The sequence below is a fragment of the Dromiciops gliroides genome, chromosome 1 (genome assembly GCF_019393635.1).
Source record: "Dromiciops gliroides isolate mDroGli1 chromosome 1, mDroGli1.pri, whole genome shotgun sequence".
Classification (NCBI taxonomy): domain Eukaryota; kingdom Metazoa; phylum Chordata; class Mammalia; order Microbiotheria; family Microbiotheriidae; genus Dromiciops; species Dromiciops gliroides.
Window position 1 is genome coordinate 718260596 of NC_057861.1, and position 27384 is coordinate 718287979.

The following is a 27384-nucleotide window of genomic DNA, read 5'->3' on the forward strand; positions in this document are numbered from 1 at the left end:
ATGTGAATGTCATCCTTACCCCTTATCCTCAAATGAGAACTGAAGATATTTGTATACTGTCTAGTGAGAACATTTTGATGGATCATCCCCCTCTGCCATTAAAAAACACCCTTTACTTTATTCTATATATAGATAAATCTTGATGCGGTAATGGACTTTAGCATTACGTATTACCAAGATGAGATTTGGACATATATCTGATCAATGTTATATTCTTTTTTATTTTTAGACTTTGGGGGCTGAAAAGCAAAAATGCCTTGCTTCTAAGGTTTTCTCCCCTTGGGATGTAGGTACTGGGAACATCATTTGGAATATAGAATCCAAGGATAAATCACACTATATGATCCTTTCCAGCATATTTATCAAGATAAAATGAATACCACAGAATTTTTTATAGTGGAGAAGTTACAAAACTGTTTTTATTCATTCATTAATCAAATCTTTATTATCACATACTATATATTATCATTTTGTTAGGTGCTGAGGGGGTTAAAGAAAAGAATAAGCTATGGTCCCAGCCTTCAAAGAGCTTTCAGTCTAGAAAGGAAGAGAAGGTGCAGCAGGGGTTTGCTGGAGCTAGCTTGTACTGAGAGCCACTTCAGTTTCTAGTATGAGAATAGAAATTAACAAATGTCATAAACCAGGACTTGATTTATCATTTTATTGTTTGTTTAGACTTAAGAAAGTTATAGAAAAATGCTAATGCAGATTAAACATAAAAGTGTGTCATGCATACATTTTTGTTTTTGTTTTTGTTTTTTTTGAAGGGCAATGAGGGTTAAGTGACTTGCCCAGGGTCACACAGCTAGTGTGTCAAGTGTCTGAGGCTGGATTTGAACTCAGGTCCTCCTGAATCCAGAGCTGGTGCTTTATCCACTGCGCCACCTAGCTGCCCCCCATGCATACATTTTTAATTTTTAGAGAACTGGTTGTTAAAGTTACTAGATCACCTCTGCTTATATTCAAATGAGTAAAATACAAAGTAGAATGAGAAAAGAACATAGGAGAAGGATAAGGGAAGTGCTGTGGAGTTTGGAGAAGGGAAAAATCACTTCTGGCTGGGGCAGGGCTGGTAGGAAAATACATTCTGGTGGTCTTTGAATGGGATCTCAAGAGATGGGTAGGATATTAACTGATAGACATTGGGGGACAGCATTTAGGCCAAGGAAATGGTTTGGACAAAGGCCTGGACACTAAAAAACACAAGATCTTTCAGGAAATGGTGAGTACCCTACTTTGGCATGGGCAAATGGGTGTAGGGTTAGGTGAGAATGCCATGATTGATTGGGAGAATGCCAGAACCATTAGTAGAAATAGGAAGGTAAGGAGGAGTAAATGAGTTAAAGGGGAGTAGGGTGCTAGGGTTTATCCAAGAGGAAATGTCCAGTAGGGAAGTGGGGTTGTGTATCTGGGTCTCAGAGATTTAGGAGACATTTATATAGAGTTAATAGTTGGAACCCTAGATGCAGTTGGGGTGTACAGGGGAAAAAGATTGCTGAGGACTGAGCCGATACATACACAATACCTTCCTATTGCTTCTAGGATCAAATACAAATTCCTGTATTGGGCATTTAAGGCCCTTTACAACCAGGCTCCAACCTACCATCCTGGGCTCATTACACATCACTCCCCTTCAGGCACACTCTACTTTTCAGTTAAGTTAGCCTTTTGTTCTTCCTCACATTAAACATTTCGTCTTCCCGCTTCGTGCCATTGCATCACTCTCTCATCTTCTCTGCCTCTCAGAATTCTTAACTTCTTTTGTTGTTGTTTGTCCTTCATTCTCAAAGATGACCATGACACTGGGGAGGTGATGTCATGACTTGCAGTGAATTGGATTTAAGTGAGGGAGGGCAGTGCAAGGTCACCAACCTCACTCTCTCCTCCAGAGCCATCTGGGTCCAGTGGCGAGATATACAACAGGACGACTGGAGATAGCCCCGGATGTTTAAGACAATTGAAGTTAAGTATTTTGCCCAGGGTCACATGGTTAGTAAGTATCTTAGTACAGATTTGAACTCAGGTCTTCTCAACTTCAGGGCCAGTGCTTTATCCACTGCGCTATCTAGCTGCCCCTTAGCTTATTTGACAGCTCAGCTTAAGGTCTATTTGCCACATGAGGCCCTTCCTGCTAGTGTTCCACTAGTCACCCCCTTTGCTAGTGTTCTGTCCGCTAAAATAATTTTATATTAATCTCATATTTGCTTATGATTGTTTATGTTGATTTTCTCCTAGTAAATGCAAGTTTCTAAGGGTTAGGGACTAATCTATTTTGGTATCTATATCTCCAAGGTTTATCCTGGTCTTTGGAACATAGTCATGGCTTAATAAATGCTTGCTGAATTGACTTTAGCTTGATTCTTTCCCATTCTACAGTCATCTATTAAGCCCATCATTGTAGAAGACTGTTGTTGTTCAGTCTTTTTCAGTTGTGTCCAACTCTTCATGACCTCATTTGGGGTTTTCTTGGGAAAAATACTGGAGTGGTTTGCCATTTCCTTCTCCAGCTCATTTTACAGATGGGGAAACTGAGGCCAACAGGGTTAAATGGCTTGTCCAATGTCACACAGCTAGTAAGTATCTGGGGCTAGATCTGAACTCTGGAAGATGAATCTTCCTGACTTCAGGCTCAGTCCTCTGTCTACTACTTCACCAACCACCTGGCACAGTCATGGCTTAATAAATGCTTGTCAAATTGACTTGAATTGGAATCTTTTCCACTCTATAATCATCTATTAAGTACAGTATTGTAAAAGACTGTTGTTATTGAGCCATTTTCAGTGAAGTCTGACTCTTCATGATCCTATTTGTGGTTTTCTTGGCAAAGACATTGGAGTGGTTTGCCATTTCCTTCTCCAGCTCATTTTTTTTTTTTATGAGGCAATTGGGGTTAAGTGACTTGCCCAGGGTCACACAGCTACTAAGTGTTAAGTGTCTGAGGCCAGATTTGAACTCGGGTCCTCCTGACTCCAGGGCCGGTGCTCTATCCACTGTGCCACCTAGCCGCCCTCTCCAGCTCATTTTACAGATGAGGAGATTGAGGCAAACTGGGTTAAGTGGCTTGCTGAGAGCCATACAGCTGGAGGCTAGATTTGAACTCAGAAAGATGAATCTTCTTGACTCCAGGCCCAACACTCTTTGTACTATAGTGCCATGTAGCTACCCACTTTTTAAAACTCTATCCTACCTTTATGCCTTGGGCGACTCATTTTTCTAGCCTACATTGCTTCATCTATAAAATGAGGGGATTAGACTAAATGATCTTTGAGTTCCTTTACAGCTCTGAACCTAGGATCAATGAATGGTATGATTCCACCAAAGTAGGACATGAAACTGCTAGAATAGTTTCTATCATTGTTACATGCCAGAGCTTACTTTCTATACCAGTACAAATGTTATAATTATATACTGGCACAATACTTTGCATACAGTAGGTACTTCATAATTGCTGAATGAATGAATGAGTGAATGGCTTCTGAACCACGTCATGTACAGATACACTCTAAGGTGTTGTTCTCTGAGCCTATTTTTGAAGCCACCTGCCACATGAAATCTGGACTGCAAAGACTTCGGGTGTCATGTAAGATCTGGCACATTTAGCCCTTGGCATAATGAAAAAAGAAAGGAGGAAAAAAGGAATTAATATTTATATCTTACATGTAAATGCAGCCTGTGCTCTACATCATTCTTAATAATGTCTACCAGATCCTTCTCTCTGTAGATGGAACACTTCTTTGTTTAAAGGTCAGATGTTATGCTCCGAGTTTGAATTTGGGTCTTTAACTTGAGAATCATCCTCAATTAAAATTAACCAGAAAACCAATCCTAAAATATATTATAATTGGCTTGTGGGGGTGAAAAAAAATCCAGCAGATTTCAGAAATTCGGGTGATGGTATGATAATAAAGAGCCCCATGGGCACCTGTCAAAATTCTGTATTTTTGGAAGCCTGCTCATGCATAATTTGAATATTTATTCATCTTCTGGTTGCTTGCCAGAGATTTATTTTAAACCCCTTGAATCTGGTGTAATGGATTTTAGCCCCTCCTTTTCCCCTCCTTACTGACATTGTGCTTGACACTGTCTGCATTCTCTCCCTGAAAACACGAATAAAAAAGACTGGGATTTTAAAAGTGCTGTTAATGAAGCAATGAAAAAAGGTTAGAAGAAGTGTCTTCTGATGTCTGACCTTCACGGTTTTTTAATCAATGACATATGATGAGATCAAAATGAATACAAGTATATCTTAAGGTCAGAGAACACCTCAGCTGATAAATTAGTCCTTTTGTAGCCCACAAAATTGAATTAAAATGTAGCATTCGGCCATATTTCAGCCTAAATGATCACCTTTGTATTAAAGGTGCAGAAAGTCAAGCTCTTCAATGCAAGATACAGTAATCTGCCCAGTTCATTTCGAGTTCAGAATGGTTTCTGGTGCTTTTCTACTTTTTATGGGCTAGTTTTTGAGATTGTGTTTTTCCGTTTACTGTTAATGTCCTCATCTCTGACATAGAGGCATGTTCACCACTCAGTGCTCACATGTAATTCCCATTAATGCTAATGGGAGCTATAACTGTACATCGAGAGATAAATGTCATCTCAAATCTCTTCTGACCTTACCCAAAGTAATGGAATTATTAACTTGTGTGAACACACTGATCGGGTAAAAACACATTTCTTTTTTTCTTCCTCAGAATAACAAAATAAGAATGAGATGTTCTCCATGGAAAATGGGACTTTAATTTAGCACTCTGAATCAGGTCCAAAGTGAATCATACATTCTGAGATCTAAATTTAGCCTTATCAATGGGCCTTTCCACACAGGCCCACACTTAAATATTTCTTATCTCCCTCTGCCCTCACTCCTCATTCCTAAACTTCTAAGGTACCCATTGTCATCAGTAAGGGTAAGTTTTGAGCAATGAAGTAATCACTTACTACCACAGTGCTCCAGGCTCTGATAAGAGACAGATGAATTCCTGTCTGTATCAGTGAAGGGAATTTCCACACTAGGACACATTGATAAATTCACAGGTCTACCCTCCCACCTTCCATCATACATTTGACATTTTTACAATATTTTAAAGTTTGCCATGCATTTTACACACATTTTCTCCTTTGATTCTTTCAACCTGGTAAAGTGGAAATCACAGATATTATTATTCCTTTTTTACACCTGGAGAAACTGAGGCTCAGAGAAGTTCAATGACCACTATGATCATACAATTATTGAGTTAGAAGTAGGATTTGAATTCAGGTCTTCCTGGTTCATACCATTCTTCTTTCACTGCATACTTTTCAACTCCCTCCCCCCTCCCCCATATCCCTAGTGCTAGCTATATTTTTTCCTAGGCAAACATACTTAGCTTAGGGCTAACATGGTAGCTGTAATTTTCATAATCAAGTTATATGCTAACTGAGCATTACTGAAAAGTTGGGGTTTTTTTCAGGACAATGAGAGTTAAGTGACTTGCCCAGGCTCACATGGCAGTAAGTGTCAAGTGTCTGAGGCCACATTTGAACTCTGGTCCTCCTGAATCCAGGGCTGGTGCTTTATCCACTGTGCCACCTAGCTGCCCCATGAAAAGTCTTAAAACCAAAGCTAAGTAAGACTTTATTTCAGGAGGACAGAAATGAATGGCTCTAATACTTATGAGACACAAGGCCCATAAAGATTTTTGTATAAATTCATATATATATATATATAATCTTGAGTATATCATGACTTAGGATCATGTGTTATAGAATGTGTGTAAAGGATGCTGTAGTGGGGCTGAGGGCTATGATAGCATCTGGGGGGCATGGCATCTGGCAAAACACCTCAGGGTCCTGCCCGGGGCTTCCAAAGAGAAATGATACATAAACATCCAGGTGCTATTTGCTCCCTGGAGTAAAACCTTCCCTACACTTTATAATATTTAATTGGTCTGCATGTGCAGCTTACATATTGATGATTTTAGAAACCCTGTCACAACTCTCACCTACTACTCAGTGGCAGGGCCCTCTTTGTTAAACAGGAGGTTGGATCAATTTTAAAGCCAAATGTAATTTAAATTGCAATGCTCTTAACAGGCTTTACCAAGTTTCCAGATACTGAAAACAATCATCTACAAACTAAAATGATTTCCCAAAGTTGGGCATCGCTCCTTGCCTGTTAGCTTTTTGGCAACTGGAGACGATTATTCTGTTAGATGTATCTTCGCTGAAATGATTTGCTATAAGTCCTCTCTCCTCTTTATTACTGAAGTGTCCTACCTAGGTTGAATATGTTCTAATTCCTTTCAAGGATATTAGTGTTTTGTTCCCTGGGAAGGCCTGGAGTTGCAAGGCCATCATGACTTCTGCAATGGGGCTTTTTGCACAGAGTGGTTTTTGCAGCAATAAGCTGTCATGTGAAGGTCTGCTCATTTCTGGCCTGTTTATTGATACCCAACAGAGCAGTTGTTCAAGTGACAAGAATGGCAGATGATAGGCATTGTAACTCCACCTTCAAATATTACCAGCAAGTAATTGAAAACCACTTCTGCTTTGTAAACTGAGTAGAGCTGTGCTTATGACGGCAGCTTTGGGGCATATTAAAGCATTTCATGTCAGTTCATCTGCTGCCTGGGACTGTTATGTATAGTGCCCCTGCTGCTGTCTTGAAGAAAATTAAAGGGGGTCCTTGTTGATGAGGTCTCCCTTTTGACATAAGTTCCCTCTGAGGGAGAGGGACTCTTTAAGACAGAGTTGTCAAAGGTAAGATTCTGCTAACCCTGGGACATATATTCATCATAGACAAACCTGTAGGTGTAAATGTGAGTACAACACAGACTGATCAATCTAATGATTAATCAACAAGAACTTATTAATTACTATGGGCCAGGCAAATAACTTAACCTTCTTTGCCTCAGTTTCCTCACCCTAGCTCCATTTAATCACTCATAGTTTCTTCACAGAAATATTTGCTTTAAAAGGTATAATCACACAAACCTAGACGTGTGCATAGTACCACTGGATAAAACCAGTGGTTGCTTCTCATGTGGGCATGTGAGATTGATGTTCATCTTATATACAAACTTTCTACCACTAGAAAATGAATTGGTATACAAACACATACACACACACAAATACACACACATCAATCTTGTGTATTCTGATCATTGTTCTTTAGGTCCTCTGACTGACCTGGGCAATAATATGGGTGCAATACCCAAAGAATTGTTCCAATTATTTTCTTTACTCATGCCTTCCTATGTTCTATTTTTCTTATTCTGCTTGCAGACATGAACGGTCAATCAATCAGAAGTATAATTTGCTCCTCAAATCTTTTTATGTCACTGTTTCAAAGATGTTTATGGCTGGGTGATCTTTTTGAGCTTTGTCATGAAGAAACAGATATGATGTAATGCTGAAAGCAAGGCTTTGAGACACATTATCCTTGCTCAGATCCCCTCTTAGATGTGTTCTGTATCCTGGATTCTAAATAATGCCTTTCATTACCTCCTGTATCTAACACTGGGCTACATGAGACACCCCAGAAAATAAAGACATATTATGCATGGGAAGTCCAATATCTCAGAACACATATACTAACTACTGCCAAAGAAGTTGAGGGTTGGTGGGGGGGGGGGAAACTCTGCATTGCCATATTCAGACAGGTCATATAAGGTTCTTGGTTACCCACTTTCTGTCCCCTGCCCTAGTCTCATACAATTATCTCACTTCTGACCTTTGATTCTCTAAAGAAAACATAATTCTGTGACTTGGCTCTCATGGAAATAATCAAGATGATCTCATTCGTGATGAGACAAACTATTATGACAGTAATAATGTTCATACTACTCACCATCCAGTGGCTCATGCCTCTCCCTTTCAGGCTACCTTCCCTTTATTTACTCTGTACACATAGGCAGTTAGATGGTGAAGTAGATAAAGCACTGGCCTTGAAGTTAGGAGGACCTGAGTTCACCTTAGACACTGACTAGGTGTGAGACCCTGGGCAAATCACTTAACCCCAATTGCCTTAACACATCCAGGGCTGTCTCCAGTTGTCCTGATAATATAACTTACCACTGGACCCAGATGACTCTGGAGGAAAGAATGAGGTTGGTGACTTTGCACAACCTTGCCTCACTTAAATCCAATTCAGTGCAAGTCATGACATCACTCTGATGTCATAGTCCTTTTTGACAATGAAGGACAAACAATAACAACATATCTTATATGTATTCAGTTATTCATGTGTTGTCTCCCTCTTTAAAAGGGAGGAACAGGGTTTTTTTTGGGGGGGGGTTGCTTTTTTTTGCATCCCCAATTTTTTGCACAGTGCCTGACATACAGTAAGTGCTTAATAAATGTTTGTTGATTGACTGACTGAGTTACTGTGAGGAAAGTGCACTTTGAACCTTACAGTGCTATATGAATGTGAATGTCTACTATACCAAACCATAAAGAATATGAGTGGGGAGAACATTTTCATAAACATTTCTATTCCATTTCCCTAAGCTATAGGGTAAAATTGACAAGGTCCATTGACTAATGAAAGCAGAGCACAAGAGGGATTGAAAATTTTATTAGTATAATAATCTGCATCTTTAACTTAGAATAATCAGGGTAGTTATTTTTTAAATATAAATTCCACAGTTTAAAACAAGTGCGTTGAATATTGTATTCAAATTTTATGTTTTTAATTTGTTAGTAGAGTCTATTCCTAGACACGAACTTCAGTTCCACAGAGAATAGTAAGACATTTAATTAAAGGATAGAAGATAACATTAGTTACAATACTATGAGTTATACTGTATGGTTTAAAATTCTACTGGATGATTCCCATGTAAGATAACATCTCGATCATACTCGGAACCAGCACTGCTGTAAGAATTATTAATCATGCCATGTTTTCTGTGATGGGTTAATTTATCACCATGGTGGCATCCATAGACTGCAATATAAATTACAAAATTTCTTCACCTTATAAGAAATGTCCCTTAACTGGGTCTCAGATAAGCCCAGTGTATCTCTGACACTACCTGTGTGACAATAGGCTAGTTGCTTAATTTGTCTTAGCCACAGGCAATTCACTTAGGATATATATTTTATAGACTGGTTGTGGTCTGTGTCACTGGAGGGAGTTTCCATACCAGAAGTTTCCCCATACAGAAAAACACAGTAATTGACACAATGAAATACTATCCATTAGTAGAGATCATACATTTAAAGTTTAGCCATTACCTTTGACCACCAAGCTTCCAGTGCTGCTAGCTGTTCCAAAATGATTAGTGGCTATACAAGTGTAACTCCCAGCATCAGACTTGGTCACATTCATGATTCTGAGGCTCCCCTCTTCAGAAAAAGTAATTCTGAAAACAAAAGAAAGGTGAAAATCAGTAATGGCATTCCGACTACCCAAGTAGAAATGTGACTTTTCAAATTGTACATTTTGGCTTGGTTGCCATGGTCATTGAATTAATCACCTAATATCCAGCCTCGTAGTGATACCTGCTCTTCCTTACTTGAGTGGGTCCAAAAATCACAGAATGACAGAATAAAAAGGTGCTTCAAAGGTCACCTAGTCCGGCCCATACCTAAACAACATATCCTGATACGATGTGCCTGACAAATGATCTAATACTGACCATTTTATGAGTGGCTAACGCTCTCTCCCTCATAAAATTATCTTTCTATTTTCCTATCTGTATACATCTTGGATGCACCCAGTCGAATGTGGGGGCTATTTAATTCTTGACTTTGTATGCAAAGTATCTAAGACAGATTCATACATAAAAAGTTTGGTTCCCCCCACCATTAATCCATTAGTGTGAATAATTAATTACCTTAAGTGTTGCATGTATTCTATTTTTCACTATTTGAAGTTATAATTATGTAAAATATGGCCATTGGTTCCAGCCCACTGAAAATATGCAGTGTGAATTCAAATAATATGACTGCTTCAAGAGGATTCATTATTCATACTACTGGATGCTCAGGTATAAAAGACTCTTAATGGGGGGCAGCTAGGTGGCGCAGTGGATAAATCACTGGCCCTGGATTCAGGAGGACATGAGCTCAAATCTAGCCTCAGATACTTGATACTTAGTAGCTGTATGACCCTGGGCAAGTCACTTAACCCTCATTGCCCTGGAAAAAAAATACTCTTAATGGCCATTGGGCAAAATTGAAATAGTTATCCTGCTTTTGTTTGAGACCTCTTTCTTTTGTAAAGGAATACCTTCTTTGTCCCAAGATACTTTTTGAATAGTCGTAATTTTAAGGAAGTTGCCCACCCCCCCCACCCCTTCCATCAAGCCTAAGATTGTTTCTCTGAAACAAATACTCAATTGTATTAGTTCTTCCTTCTGGGGCCAAGTAGAATCCTCTCTGTCCCTTAGTTTCCTCATCTGTAAAATGAAAGGTTTTACCTCAATGACTTTGAAGATGCCTTTCAGCTCTGAAACTATGATCCTAAGTTCAATTTCTCTACCCTAAGACAAGCCTTCAAATATGTAAGGACAGGTACCATGTCCTTCTGGAGATTTCTTTTTCTAGAAAGATCCATTTCCTTCAGCTGGTCCTCATATGACATGAGTATAAGGTCCTTCCACATTGTGAGTCCTTCCCTCCACCCCCTCCAGATAATTTGTAGTTTATTCTACTATTTGGCACTGAGTACCAAGCACGATACTACAGGTGTGGTGGGGACCAGAACACTTCTCTTATTCCTAGATGCCATGCCTCTACTACAACAGCTTAAGCATGCATATTTTTGAAGGGCTGCCATATTTGACTGTTGACATATTGAAGAGCCCTTCAATGATGGACTTGGTCTTTTTCTAGGACCACACTTGAAGATTTCCAATTTGGTGAAATCCAACAGAACCTATTCCTAGCTGCCAAAGTCTGTGGACATATCTATGCTCATAGCCACATCCACACTATAATGCTGGATTGGATGGATAATGATCACACCGAATGAGAAGGTAGAGATGCACTGTGGACTACATCAAAGGAGAGAATACCCCAAATTGAGAAGACAGCAGAACTCTTGAAGTATCTAAATCATATCCTTCTACCTGGGGCTTTTCTCTATTCTGGACATGAGTTATTATAAGCATTCAGTTAGTGTCTTAAAAAGTGAGGAACAATTAAATCAGATATATAAACATTTTAAAGTAAAAGACATGGGCCTTTAGAGGCTGTTTTCACTTGCTTGTTATTATTGTTCTTGTGGTTGTTATAGCCACAGTAATATATTCAATAGAACACTAACTCCTTAGGGAAATGGGGCTTTCTCACTTTTGGACAGCCCCTAGCAGAATGCCTGCCACATAGGAGGCATTAAGCAAATGTTTGTTGCTTGCTTGGTTAGGGTTGGCAGATGACTTATGGGGGGCAGTCTGGAACTAGGAAGAGCAGTGGATCTAGGGGTCAGAGAATGTGGCTCTGGGTCCTGGTTCCCATCTTTACTGACTGTGAGTTCCCAGATCAACCACTTAACCATTCTGAACCTCAGTTTTCTCATGCATAAAATGAGGGTTTTGGATCAGGTGATTTGTAAGAACCCATATGGGCCCAGATCCTATGTTCTATATTTAAATTCATGGCACATGTGAATCAGAGGATTGTCGATTTTGAGACGGAAGAGAACTCATACGTCATCAAAGACTTAGGTGAGACTGTGGAGATATTTCAAAATGGTATTTCCGAACTTGCTGTGTGACCAGAAAAGCATCATTTTCTTTGGTCAGTCCCAGCTTCCTCACAAGGAAACTGAGGAATAAAAAGACCTATTTCACAAGGTTGTTGTATGAACCAAATAAGATAATATATGTAAAATACTTTGTAATCCTTTGTGAAATTTTCAAAGTGAGCATTTATATTGCAGAAATGAGCAAATGTTTTACATGAGAGATTGATTTACTGTTTTGTTGATCGTCTAGGCTTAGAAAAGTGATGTAAATGTTGATAAAGCAGATTAAATTTTAAAATGTGTCCTGTGTACATTTTTGTTTTTAGAGAATTAATTGGGGCAGCTAGGTGGTGCAGTGGATAGAGCACAGGCCCTGGATTCAGGAGAACCTGAATCAAATACGGCCTCAGACACTTGACACTTACTAGCTGTGTGAACCTGGATAAGTCACTTAACCCTCATTTCCCTACCAGAGAGAAAGAGAGAGAGAGAGAGAGAGAGAGAGAGAGTCAGTCAAAGTCAATTGTTAAGCATTTATCAGAACATTACTGTTAATTATTATATGCTTTTTATTATAGCACCTACCCTATATAACTGTTGTGAGTATCAAATGAAATAACTTAAAGAACTTTGATAACCTTAAAGTACAAAAATGTTAGACAGAGAAGCTAGGTGGCACAGTGGATAGAGTGCTGGCCTGGAGTTAGGAAGATCTGAGTTCAAATCCAGCTCAGACACTTACTAGCTGTGTGACCCTAGGAAAGTCCATTAACCTTGTTTGATGCAAATTTTCACCTATAAAATAAGTTGGAGAAAGATATGGCAAACTATGGGGCAGCTAGGTGGTGCAGTAGATAGAGCACTGGCCCTGGATTCAGGAGGACCTGAGTTCAAATCCAGCCCCAGACACTTGACACCAGCTGTGTGACCCTGGGCAAGTCACTTAACCCCAATTGCCTCACCAAAAAAAAAAAAATGTCAAACTGCTTGACTATCTCTACCAAGAAATCCCAGATGGGATCACAAAGAGCCAGGGAATGCATCTACACACACACACATATGCACATACACACACATACACACAAAACCTGGATGATATAATTGGAAACAATTATAGCATACACTAAAGACTGAATAACAACAATGAATAGGTTAGCTATCTAGTCCAACCTCCTCCTTTTACAGATGAGAAAACTGAGGCTAGAAACAGTTTAGCAACTCGCTTTAAAGTCACTTAGGAAAGGGCAGAGCCAGAATCCAAGTTCAGTTCCCATTATTTCGAGTGTATCACTCTTTCAACTCTACCCATACTAGATTACGTCATTTTAATTTCCTTGTAGCTTGAGGTCAGGAAATAGAATTGCAGCACTTCAGAATTTCTCAACTTGCAGAGATTCCAACCATCTTATGCTTTAATGCCTCATATTTGAGAGTGGTTATGGTTATAAATTTTATCACCCTATGGTATAAACCTCTCCAAATGTCACTAGGCTGGCCTTCTGATGACTGACATACAACCTGATACCATGAACACACTTAAAGCCTTCCCAGTTTGACAGGGTTTGCCACAATTTTGGACTCCAATGGCATAGCCTTCAAGAATCCAGGGGCATCTCCTTGCCCTGATAATATCCTGAAATAAATCTTTAGTGTATGCTATAATTGTTTCCAATTATATCATCCAGGTTTTGTGTGTATGTGTGTGTGTGTATGTGCATATGTGTGTGTGTGTAGATGCATTCCCTATTAAGCAAAGAGAAGGCCTATTTTAGATCACTGAGGGTCTTAAAAACCACTAATTAGGTATAAAAAATCCCTTGATTGACCATTTTAAGCATTTCCATTGAAAGTGTTCTTTCTAGATGAGAAGTTCAAATTAAATGAGGCATTATTAAGCATATTTTTGTTCTGAAATATGTCAGCCAATACATTTTTAATGAGCTGCAAGAACCGAGGTTAAAAGAACTTAAAATGCGGCACAATTTGGTGAGTTTTCAAAGGAGTAGCAAATGTTGACTGTATAGCTCAGTTTCTACAGTCAGAGGTAGAGTGCTCCTGTCTTGCAGGATGGACCAAGTTCCCTGATGTCAGCCTCCTGAAAAGAGTTTCCAGTGGTCCTTGGGGAGTTTTATTTTGTTGGTTTATATCATTTTGGGGGATGATGAAGTAGCAAAAGGTCAAGGGGAATCACCTGGGTTCTCTTATTGAGGGCCAAAAGGTTCAATCTAGTTCTGACCCACAGACAAGTCACTTCATTACTAAAAGCCTGTTTCCTCGTTTGTAAAACATTTATTTACTGTCCAAAATAGAGCGACAAAGTGATTAGGCTTTACTCTTCATGAATTTGTGTGTCATCCTTGCGCAGGGTCCATGCTAATCTTCTCTGTATCGTTCCAATTTTAGTATATGTGCTGCCGAAGCGAGCATGTGGCTTTACTCTTGAAAGACATGCACCGTAAAGATGGGAATATGAAGTAGGCAGTAGAGAACACTGACCTGGCTTTTTTAGGTTAAGTTTTATCCTGGCTCAAATTCATTTTTAGCTTTTAGGTAAGCTAGTTAGTACATAGAGTGAGTTATCTGTAACAAGAAACTTGGATCTCTACCCCAGAAACAGGAGGCAAAAGGATCTGTGGTCTGCTGGGGACATTCTGCTCAACTTTTGCTCATTGTGTGTGGTGTCTAATACTGGAGAGATGTCTTTTTGCCCTGGTAATCGGCGGTCTTACAGAAGACTGGCCTAGCAGAGACGTTGTTACTTCTTGCCCCTCCCCTTTTTCTCTTCTTTGCCTTCTCTTCCTCCTCAGGTATGTGTAACGAGTGGGATTTATAAACCTTATGAATTATGATCTTTTAAGGTTCTATGCTAAGATAAGCAACCATTAGAGCTCAGGGAAAAGTATAGTTTGAAACAGTTCTCTCTTCCCAGAAAAAGCATAGGGGCAGCTAGGTGGCACAGTGGATAGGCACCAGCCCTGAAGTCAGGAGGACCTGAGTTCAAATCTGGCCTCAGACACTTAACACTTGCTAGCTGTGTGACCCTGGGCAAGTCAGTTAACCCCAATTGCCTCACCAAAAAAAAAGAAAAGAAAGAAAAAAAGCATAGGCAATTCTTATAGGCCTTTGTGTCCACAGTTCATCCCATCCTCCATCTAAATCTTACCACTTTAATGACTAATCAGCCTCATAAGCTATTAGTTTTCTCTTTTAAATATATCATGTGATTATTTTGGTTACTTGCACATTAACTCACGAATGTCTGAATCTCCCCAGAACAAGAACAAGACATGTGACATTGAATTCGCTGCTATGGAGAGAGCCGGCCAAGTCCAAGCATTCTGTAGCTATGAGCTACAGAATCAAGAAGCAACACCAAGGGTTTAACTTCCAAATGCCAGGAGTTCTAGGGCAGGGGATGAACACAGGCAGCCATGGCTGATAACCACAACCCTCTGGTGTTAAACAGGAGTCAGAGTGGTTGAAGATAGCATATGATTGACAGCATCTGGCCCTTATTATTAAGTAGGATAACAATCCATCCCTCCCCCACTGCCTCTGGTTGCATCTACTGAAACGCTTTTTTTAGGGTAAGGACTATAATCTCCCTCATTACCTCATTCCCTACCACATCACCTGGATAGTCAGGGAGGAATGTTTCACAAATGATTATGTTTTGCAAGGGAAGGATGGTGACATAGATGTAGATGCTATAAAAACCATTCTATGCAACACCTGCCTTTAAGCATTATTCCTAAATTGGAATCTATGACCTGCGTCTGATGATTTTCTCATCATGGGATATTCTTAGAAGGGCCCTAATCCAGACCCTTACCTTTGAGTAACTGAAGATCTAAATGAATCAGGTCATAGGTTGAATAGTCTCATTGTAAAAATCACGCCCAGCCCACAGCCAAGGCTGTGAAATTGTGACTTATGGGAAGCTGACATATGGGAAGTTTCAAAGAGGGACTGAGTCACCCTGACTCCAGACTTAGCCACTGTGTCTCAGCTGCCTCCTGATTCCACTCCTATGGGTCCCTTCTACAATTGGTGAGATCTGGGAACAACTCCAATTTAGGGAACGGTCATAATCCAGACCTTCCTGATTCTCTGAACTTTGCCATCTTGCTCCAGCCTGGGAACCTCTTTTCCCCCACATATTCCACTCCTTCCTCCCCCTTTACCTCCTCTCCCCCATTATGATGTAACTTCCTTGAAGGCAGGGATTCTCTTTTCGTTTGAATTTGTATCCCTGGCATAATCAGCACAATTCCTGGCTTTTAAGGGCTTAATAAATGCTTATTGACTGACAGAGAGATTGACAGAATGGTCTCTGCCAAGCTGGTGCAAGTGTTTGTCCTCTCCTGCTACTCGGACAGGGCCAGGTGACTCAGGGTATATATTCCCTGTAGGAAAAATCCTTTATACAGACAGTAAAATTGAATGAAGGTATTTGAAAAAATGTTGTGGGGTTGAAAAATAGTGATGGAATTTCTAGAATGAGTCTTAAGCACTAGGTACAGTCTCCTTTGGAGAGTGCCTGAAGAGTGACCAGCAGCATCAGTATGAGTTCTATTTGGTACCAAGAGATGTGGCACATCTACTATCAGGTTCTGGAGTTAGTGGAAGGGAAAACATTGGGGTGTATACCTTGCTAGCTCTCCATGGAGTCATTATGAAGGGAACTGAACACTGGGGTTTGGTCTTGACATAAAGAAAACATAGGGGGCAGCTAGGTGGCACAGTGGACAAAGCACCGGCCCTTAGTTCAAATCTGACCTCAGACACTTGACACTTACTAGCTGTGTGACCCTGGGCAAGTCACTTAACCCTCATTGACCCACCAAAAAAAAAAAAGACAACATAGTGAGACTTTAACAGGCTGATTAACACATTGTACAATATCTTCTGCAACCAATCAATGTATCATCCAGCCATTGACTTAACTCCATCCCAGAGGATGGAGGCTGGAGCCAAGATCTGAATAGTAAATCCATATACCAAATTCTTAGACTAACCTCATCAACTAAAGTCTTTCCAATACCATTTTAAGCCTATGTCCTTAGGTTCAGTCATTTGCCAGCATCTTCATGATAACTCTTCATTGAAAACAGTAATTGTCAACCTTTAACCTTCTAGTCTGATTTCTGGTACCATTTCTGATCATTGCATCAATTAAAAAATATAAACAAGCCACATCAAACCAATCCCAGGGAGACAGAGACAGATACATTTTTCATATACACAACATGCACACACAACACTCACTCACACACACACACACACACACACACACACAAATTCTTCGATAAACATTGTCTGATTATTTTCCAGAGAGCAGATGTACTGACAAAAATAGTCATGATCAAATCCTGATTACCACAATGATCATTTTCAGCTTTCCAAAATTTTACACAAGTTGGCAAAAATAGTTTTCAAAGAGTTAATCATATTCCTGTTTACAAAATAATTGACTAAATTTCATGCAATGTTGCCAACTGAAACCTAGGAAATGAGGTGGCACTTGTGTTGAGTTTCCGTCCTCTACAGAAGTATGCTGAACACTTTGGGATGTGATTTAACTCTTTCAAACCATGAAGGACACAGTACTTACCTCTTCAATGTACCAGAATGATACTTTTGTAGACCTAGAAAAATTAAACCATCAAGTGGCTTAACCCAGGGCAAAGACAGGCAAAATTAAGAGGTGGAGATTTTTGGTTTCATCTCCCCACTTTGCATTTCCTGCCCTCGGAACTCCAAAATAGGTTGTCCAGCCTGATTTCCTGTTGCCAGTGTTTGCCTGTCCCATTGCTTGTCATGGAAACAAGCTAATTTGGTGATCTAATCCACACCAAGAAAATATAATAATAGATGATAGCTTGCTACCCTTCTCTTGTTTCTGTGCACAGTTTTAATAAAAAAGAATGAATCTCTAATAATAAGACTGTAGACACTGCAGAAGGCCAGCCCATTCAGATGTTTAAGGGCAAGCAGATCTGTTTTTACCCCTGAAATCAGGCAATGTTGACTCAAGACCCGTCCTGACCCTGTAGGTGTTACTGCACATGAGATTATATAAGAATGCAGGAAGATCTCATATTTGTATGTGAACAAAGTCGTATAGGATGTGGTTTCTCCATTAATGTGCATTCTAGGTCAAGCAACCTAGAGTGAGCATGGTTCAGTGTGGGTCTACTGCTCATAAAAGAGAAGGAATTTTTTAAAAAGAAATAAATAATTTTCACGGGTGGCAACATGGGGCAGTGAATAGAAAGTCAGCCTTGTCAAGAAGACCTCAGTTGAACTGACCCATCTAAAAACATTGGTTATATGATCCTGCCAAGTCACTTAAATCCTTACTGCTCTAACCCAGTGGTGTCAAATACAAAGAAAAATGGGGACCACCAAATCATATATAAAGATCTTTGCTTTTAGCATTGCCTGTGTTCTACTCTATTTTTATTTTCTCCTTAAATATTTCCCAATTATATTTTATTCTGGTACTTTGGTGCTGCTGGCTACAACGCCCTTCTTGGCTGCATGCTTACACCTTTGCTCCTTTCACCTCTACTCTGCTATAAGCCCCTAGAACTTCTAAGACCATCAATCACAGAAAAATCACAGTGTATAGATTGCTAGATCTGGCGTCAGGAAGAAGAGTTCAAATCCTGATGTAGAACTTTACCAGCTGTGTGTCCCTGGACACATTACTTAACTTCTCTCAGACTTACTTATTTTGCTTAAAATGGGGGTGGTGACAGAAATTACGTCACAGGGTTCTCATGAGATTTTATATCTAAACACACACATACATAAAATACAATGCTTTGTAAACCCTAAAATACTATATTAATACCAGCAATTGCTATTATCATTAGCTATCATGTCAATGAAATCATAGGTATAGTATCTTAAAAATAATATCGTTATGACAGAAATCATCACACAAGTTCAAGTATGTAAATATCTCAAGATGTATGCAACTGGCTCCACTTCTTTTATCTGACACTTCTCAGAAAAGCTGAAAACACAATTTGACTTGCAGTTTTCCATATGCTTTTATGGAATTCCATGAGCCAAAAGATATTTTTAAAACAAACACTTGATCTTGGGTGTAAATTAGAAAGAAATCAAGAAATCCCTGAGTTTCATTCAAAGCCAATATTGAGAATCCACTTTTTCCTCCTTTTTCTTTTCCTTTTTTCCCCATTTTTCCCCCTCTTTCTCCCCTGACCAGAAAAGGACACAGACATCCTGATCTTTCCATTAAGGCTTTCCTAAATCTAGTCCCCATGATTAGAAGGGACTGAATCCATCTCATATTTTTATTTAGCTATTCTTTTTACTTAGTGGTTATAGGGAAAAAATAGGATTCTCCACATACTTATTGTAGGCTCCATTTTTTCCTTAAATTTCCCCATTTGCTGACCTGAAACTATCAGCCTGCTATGCAACATGGAGCTGTTTCTAATACCCATGGATCCTGATTATATTAGATAAGAGGAATTGAAAATGTAAATCTGTTCCTAGTTCAGAATAGGTTAGTACTGACCTACCTGCAGGCTATTTTTTTAATCATTGATAGCATCAGAGAAGAGCCAAAAATGATAAGGCATCAACTGGTAAAAATAAAGATGTGACAGAGAACTTCTTCTTTTTTTTTTTTTCCTATAGAGAGACTTCATTTCATTTACAGCAGGCAGGAAATTATCTATAGAATTCAAAAGCATTTGGTCTCTGGCTGTCACCTGGAGGTTTTGGATCCACAGAGGCTGGGAACGTAGGTGGAATTATGAGATAAATTGAATCTCTGTTTCTTAAAATGAGGCTTTGGGTTATAGCTATTGAAGAACTGACCTTGTCAGTCTAGTAAATCAAAGCCAGAAGGGGGACACAGGACCTTTAAAAATGCTGATTTTTCCTTCTGGGGGAACTAGGAGCCGATAACAAAAGATGCCAACTCTGTAATTTCCTAATAACCACAAAGAGTAGGCTCTCCTTCCAATTGAGATCTCTGGATTTCTTGATGGTTCTTGGGAACATCTTTAGCTACTGTTGAGACAAAGGGAAGAAGCTTTATAAGGAGAAGGAGATTCTGGAGGTCATTAGAAGTAATTTTTTGTTTTCTCCTTGGACAAGGAGAATCAGGGCCCAACTCCCTATTACAAGTGTAACCACCAGGATGTGTAACAAGTTTGTGGCCAAATTTAGAGGCCTCAAGTTCATAGTATTGTTGCCCTCAGAGGTATAGTTAAGAAATATATGAATGGCTAATGATGATACTCACAGTGGGAGAGAGACAATTTTTCTAACAATGGGTTGGGAGGGTGGTGTGGACCTTGCACTAGGAAAGGTTAGTCTCTCTTGTATGGTTACCAAATATGCCTAACACTCTTATACGACAAACAAAGGGACACAAGGAAATGCAAAGGCCAAGGTCAAATAGGGGCGTTTAAGAGAAATAGGATGGAATCAAGTAGATGAAGTCTTTAACAGAATGAGAAAACATATTTAGAAATGAATGCCAGAAATCTTCAGTAAGACCAGTTGGTCAACAAGTCAAAGCAACATAACTTACTATGTGCCAGGCACTGGGAAGGTAAATACAATCAGAAACAGACCCTGCCCTTAAGGAGTTTACACTCTAATCGAGGAGGACAATTCATAAAAGGAAGTAATAAAGGGACAAAGGGACACAGGGATGGGAGAAGGAACTAGATTAGGGGCATGGTAGAAGCAGTCCAGAGAATCAGAAGTAGAGCCTAGAAAAGAAGGAAGACATGGGTGGCTTGGGTGATTGCCTAAAAAAGAGGTTCTGGGAAGAACTAGCCAATCATAGACTGCTAATTCCTTTTGTATCTTGAGTCTGAAACCCATTGGCATGGGACTTTCTCCTCACTGATGGAGAGATTCCCATTCCAATGGGCTCTGGGACTCAGGTTACACCTGTATCTTGCTAGTATCTTTGTATCTTTTCTTTTTTTGTTGTTGTTTTTTGTTTTTGTTTTTGTTTTGCAGGGCAATGAGGGTTAAGTGACTTGCTCAGGGTCACACAGCTAGTAAGCGTCAAATATCTGAGGCTGGATTTGAACTCAGGTCCTCCTGAATCCAGGGCTGGTGCTCTGTCCACTGCGCCACCTAGCTGCCCCCTCTTTGTATCTTTTCTCAGTCCTCCGGACCCCTGAATGAGTTCCTGTTATAAAAATAAGTGTTTTTTAAGAAGCAAAAACTAACAAAAAATCTCCACCACCCTTTTATACATAGCTGCTTTAGTTTTCTTCTCTCTATGCTACTGTCAATGTTACTATCACAGCTGCCACCTTGATGCTGTTTTGTGCCTGGGGGGGGTGGGAAGGATGGGACAAAGCTCTACCACCCCCTTCTTTCCTTCCCACCTCTCCTCCCCTTCTCTCCACTCTCCTCCTCCTCCTCCTCCTCTTCTTTATCCTTCTCCTTCTCCATTCCTGTTGGGCTGTTCAGTCATTTCAGTTGTGTCTGATAATGTGACCCCATTAGGGGCTTTCATGGCAAAGATACTGGAATGGTTTGCCATTTCCTTCTTTACCTCATTTTACAGATGAGAACACTGAAGCCAACAGGGTTAATCAACTTGCCCAGGGTCACACAGCTAATAAGTGCCCGAGACCAGATTTGAACTCATGAAGATGAAGCTTCCTGATTCCAAGCCCAGTACTCTATCCACGGTGGCACCTAGCTGCCCTCTCCCATTAAAAATAGTCAATTCAGCTATTTTTTAGGGTTTATAACTGGAAGTATCTTTAAACACAATCTAGTCCCTTCCTGTTTTGTAAATGAGGAAACTGAGGCCAAAGAGGCAAAGTGACTTGTCTCAAACTACAGAGCCAGGCAAATCCTCTCACTAAATCATTTTTGGTTATTTTTCTGTCTTATTCCTTAGTGTTGGTAAGGCCCAGGATAGCACAGCTAATTAAAATCCATAAGTGATCCATGCATTTTATATAGTCATTAGTTTCAGCTTCTTCTCTAACAAAATCCTTTTTTTTTCTTTTCAAATCAGATTTGCTTATAGTGCCTAGTTTCACTTCCAAGTTCTTCTTTCCTACTGAAAGACTGATGTGCATGGAAGTGTCCCATTTGGTCTCAAATGCGAGATTAGGAAGATTCAGAGGGAGAAAGGAGATGAAGGAATCTATATAGTCTGTAATACAGGGCAATGACCTCAAAACTTTTTTGATCATATATCTTTATCAGTTAAAGAATTTTGATTATACTTTCCCCAATATATGTATATTTTAATAATTACAATAATGAAATGATAACACTGTACTGATATTTGTATACATTATAAATGTATACAAACTATGTAATTTAAAAAGAATGAAAGATAAAATAACATTTGATCTTAGAGTCAATATGGCACCCCTAAAGTAGGGAAGTAATATCTCCAAACTTACACTTTTAGAAACTGACTTTGCTAGAGGAAGAGATGGAGAGAGGAGAGAGCTGAAACAGGGAAACCATTAGGAGATCCTTGCAATAGTCCAGTGAGGGTCTGTACTGGGGTGGTGGCTGTCTGGATAGACAGAAAGGGACAAATGTATCAGTAGAATCAACATGATTCAGCAATTTATTGGACACATAGGGTGAGAATGAATAGTAAAAGATGCTCTAGAGTTTGTAAACCCTGGAAGAATGGCGGTGCCTTGGACAGTAATGATGAAGTTTGGAAGAGGGAACACATTGGGGAGGAAAGGTAAAGTAACAGGATCTGTGATCTGGTACAAACCACCCATTTCTACTCATCCTGTGCTACTCTGTCACACCCAGAATAAAAATGGGTCAGGTGGGTATTATTCACTAGTGACTGCCTAAGCACAGAACATACCTCTGAGGGATCCTGTTGTAACCACAAAGCGATTGGATGGGGAAGAAGGTAGTGTGCTGGAGGGGGAACAATGTTCTCAATCACATCTGTTCAAGCGGCTTCTATAGGTATCCAGTATAAGTTAGGTTATAACTACCTAATAGACAGCTCAGAAAGGGGGAGGTTGGTAACTTTCAGAAGAGGGACTGGGAATGAGACAATGTTGAAGGAGAAAGGTAGATTTGGTTATTTTCAGATTGTGAACCATCTTGATACCCCTTGATTTGTTGATCACTCAAGGTTTGGGGTCAGGTCATGGCTCACCTAAGGTTATGCCATAGCTCCTCAGGGATCTCCCATTTTGAAGAACAATGATCTAATAAATCAGTTTCTGGGTGATCTAATCTTGAAACAATTATACTCTCTCTCTCTCTCTCTCTCTATATATATATATATATATATATACTATACATATTATATACAATTATACTCTGAGACATAGAATAAACTAGTCTATGAAGAATTAAAAATGAACTTCACTCAGAGGTCATTACATGCTGCCTTCTGGGTGTGTTCAGATTGCATCTCATTTTGCATTCTAGAAACAAAGGAATGGTGACATATAATTTAGTTGCATTGGCATAGCATGGATATCTGTCCACAGAGAGTGAGAACAAATGTCTGGGTAATTCAGATAAAATAACCTGCTTGACTAGTGGGAGAGAAGAACATTTTTAGCCTGAATTCTCTAGATTGAGGAGGAACCCTAATTAAATTCATCATATACTCCCTTTGTTTTTCCATTCAGTTTTGCCAATATAGATAAACAAAATTTATTTATTTATTTATTTTTGCAGGGCAATGAGGGTTAAGTGACTTGCCCAGGGTCACACAGCTAGGAATTAGCAGGTGTCTGAGGCTGGATTTGAACTCAGGTCCTCCTGAATCCAGGGCTGGTGCTTTATCCACTGTGCCACCTAGCTGCCCCAACAAAATTTATTATCAAAAATGGTATTTATACTTTTTAGTTCTGCAAGAATCTTGGTGGGTAAAAAAAAAAAAGAATCTTGGTGGGTAACTGGGGTAAAGGTCAAGCATTTACGTTTATGGCATAAAAGAAAGATAATTTCTTAATACTAGGCTAGCCTTCACACTACCAATGGAAAGTTGTTCATTTTGGTTACCTTAGAAAAATATCCTTACTTTGATTTCACTTAGAAGATGATTCTTTTTCCCTCTTACAAGAAGAGATGGATTAGATCAAGAATTTAAATGAATGTCAACTGGAAGAAATACACTCAGAGGCAATTTCAGATAAACCTGCCATTGATCCTCCCATGTAAAGCCTTTGTGGCAGAAATTGACATCCCTATTGAAGAGAGACCCTGGTGACAAAGTTCTTCAAGAGATAATTTGCTTTGGTGGTAAGATTTAGGTTTAATATACCCCAGAACAACCTCTGGATTTGAACTTGCTTGAATAAAAAAGTCTGGGTTTCAGAGACAGCTGCCCAAATCTGAAACACTTATCAGACCAAGGAAATAAACTCTTATTTGTTTAACTGATTCAATTTAGGTCTAACATTGTGTGCACAGGAGTTTATATAACCTCATACTGAAGGCATGAAAACATCCACTTACCCAGGGTAACTACAAATCTATCCCACTGAAGGTACGAAGAATGCAGATTTCATTTACTACTCATCAATCTTCTGGTGGGAAGAAGGACCAGGAAGTTGTTTTTGTGGCCAGGTAAATCTTTCTCTATGATTTTTTTTTTCAAAGTAGCCTTAAACTATTGAAACAAAATCCACAATGTGCTAGGCAAGACGAACACAAATTTTTCTCTTAAATTACACCATAGATTGCTTGAGTAAACATCTACATGTTCAAAAAGATTCTCTTGCCACTCAACTCCCACCCCATTCCCGTATATACTGAAAGTTAAAGAAATGTCATTCATGACCACACACCTTTGCCTTCACTGAAATATGTATTTTAGTATTTTTTTTCTGTAAAAAATGGAATATGACTGAATTGGATTAAATACAGGCATGTAACAACATGAAATACAGGTATGTAATAACATTGACCTCAGAGATTGTTGTAAAAAAATCACTGTAGAAAAAAATACAGCAAAGCTGTCATCGTATCTTTAATTTTTTATTTGAAATTTAATTGAAATCTTCCAAGACCATAGCAGTGATTAAGCAATGAATAGTCTAAAAAAATTATTGACTATAACACGTTCAACACAAGAATTTAATTTTCCCTCATGTATGCCAATATTAAAATATGAAAGGAAAAAAGAATCAAAACTTTTAAATAGATAGCCATGACGTTTCTAACTTTTTGTTTTGTTTTGTTTTTTGCAGGGCAGTGAGGGTTAAGTGACTTGTCCAGGCTAACACAGCTAGTGTCAAGTGTCTGAGGCTGGATTTGAACTCAGGTTCTCCTGAATCTAAGGCCAGTGCTTTATCCACTGCACCATCTAGCTGCCCCCATGACATTTCTTTAAGCTGTTTTAATGCTAACATGTGTCTCGAAGAACACGGTTTCATAAATAATTGCTTTAAAAGTAGGTGCTCCTTATACATTTTAATTTTAACTTTATTTTATTTTTAGTGAGGCAATCGGGGTTAAGTGACTTGCCTAAGGTCACACAGCTAGTAAGTGTTAAGTGTCTGAGGCCAGATTTGAACTCAGGTCCTCCTGACTCCAGGGCCAGTGCTCTATCCACTGTGCCATCTAGCTGCCCCTGCTTATACATTTTTAAATAAAATAATTGTATGTAGTGAATTCTGAAAAAAAAAAAGGAGTTATAGTTCATCTAGCAGAACAGGAAGACCTGTCTAGTTCTGTGTCCTTCTCCAGATGTCACCAGCCTGATGAGAGAAGTATGTACTTCAATGGTCCTTTGATTTTGCTACTCTCTATTGCATAGCTCTTTTGTTTAGATCCATGCTTCATATCTGGACAGTAATGAAATCTAAATTTTTTTAGGGACATTGATTGCTACTACATCATTTATATAGTGCTTCAAGGTTTGGAAGACACATTAAATGTGTTATCTCATTTGATCCACAGAACTGCCCTATAGAATAGGTGCTAGTATAGTCTCATTTTATAGAAGGGGAAACTGAGACTGAGAGTTGTTACTTGCCCAGAGCCAAAGATAGTAAACATCTCAGAGTACGAGTCCAACAGTATTCACTGCTGCTAGGTGGCACAGTGTATAGAGCACGGGCCTGGCTTCAAATCCAACCCCAGATACTTACTAGCTGTGTGACTTGCCAGTCACTTAACTTCTGCTTCCATTTTCTCAACTGTGACATGGGAATAATGATGATTTTCCTGGGTTGTTGTGAAGATGAAATGAGATAATATTTGTAAAATTCTCAGCACAGTGCCTGGCACATAGTATGTGCTCAAAAATGCTTATTTCCTTCCTTCCTTCCTTCCTTCCCTCCCTCCTTCCTTCCTCCCTTCCTCCCTTCCTCCCTCCTTCCCTCCCTCCTTCCCTCCCTCCCTTCTTTTCTTCCTTCCTTCTTGGATTCTTTATTTTGTACTCAATCTACAAGACTTACTTGTCTCTCTTGACCCTCTAGCTGAGCTCTATTCCACTTGTGGCTGAGAGTACTAACTCCCTGGGTCAGTCCCTTTAGAGTGGTTGTATCAGGCTGCTGCCTTTTGCCCTCAAATGATAATGTGAAGCTCCAGCCATTGAGGGAAATGAAACTCTCATTTCTAATGAAACCTGACCCTGGCTCTGTCTAGCGTTTGGGCTGAGGGGAGCAAGACCATATCTTTGTTATATCCTGTAACTTCCAACAGAGAAACAATCCAGAAGGCATTAGGAACCAATGCACTGTACTCATACACTCCCTAAGAGGGAAGGGAATTAAAGACTCATCAAGTATGCACTAACCACAGCTTAAACTAGGTCATCCTTTTTTGCCATGAACAGTTTCTTAAATGGAGAAAGCAATGGGTCTCCATATTTACTCTTGCAACCCACAGAAGGACAGGAATAATGGGATCTCCTTCAAAGAGCCCCACATTCTCTTTAAAATCCACACTGAGAGGCTGTAGGTTTTACCCTAACAGATGGAGCTTATAGGAACTCCCAGAACTGACAAAAGGAGTAGGGGACATGAAGCCTAACAATACCAAGGACTATGGTCATAAATGCAGGAGCAAGGTGGTGCAGTGGATAGAATCTGGAGTCAGGAACACCTGAGTTCAAATGTGACCCCAGATAATTACTATCAGTGTGACCCTGGCCAAGTCACTTACCCTCTATTTTCCTCAGTTTCTTCATCTTTGAATTGGGCATAATAATAGCACCTACCCCCGTGCTTGTTATGAGGAACAAATGATATAATAATTGTAAAGTGCTTAGCAGAGTGCCTGGAACATAGTGCTATGTAAATCTTAGTTGACGATGATGGTGATGGTGGTGATTACATCTGAGTCCTGGATCAGGTTCTATTGACTTTTGCTAAACTGAGCCAGAATGATGCTCTGAAGCATATATTATCCAGGCAGAACTTCCTATGGCAAGTTTATGAATTCTCAGCTTGGTAGATGGATATTACTGTTATTTATATGCTTCCTATAATTGGCTGCTTTGTGCCCCTTTGCCACTGGGTATAATCAATGCTAGATGATCCCAGCCTGGTTTATGAGTTTCCCTGTACCTGCTAATTTGCTTCCTTACTTTGACAATCCAGATGGTAAATTGTGAGAGTAGGGCAAAAAATGGCTGAGGTCTGGATACTATAGCTTCCCAGCACTCTGTGTGCTACTGAAAAGTGGGTTCCATAGCTAGGAAAGGATAATGGAGAAAACCTCATACTGAGAGGATA

The 27384-nt window shown here is 39.5% G+C and overlaps 1 protein-coding gene and 1 non-coding gene across 7 annotated transcripts in view; both read right to left on the reverse strand.

The window, feature by feature from the left end:
• Positions 1 to 27384, reverse strand: part of CNTN4 (contactin 4) — a 1173040-nt gene that overhangs the window by 82989 nt on the left and 1062667 nt on the right. For all 6 annotated transcript variants that reach the window (XM_043978091.1, XM_043978085.1, XM_043978087.1 and 3 more), the window contains one exon: positions 9214 to 9341. In XM_043978091.1, coding sequence (XP_043834026.1) covers positions 9214 to 9341 — 128 coding nt within the window. The remainder of the gene's footprint in view (positions 1 to 9213; positions 9342 to 27384) is intronic.
• Positions 13989 to 14095, reverse strand: LOC122737549. Its single transcript, XR_006354379.1, has one exon. It is a non-coding gene; the product is annotated as a U6 spliceosomal RNA (small nuclear RNA).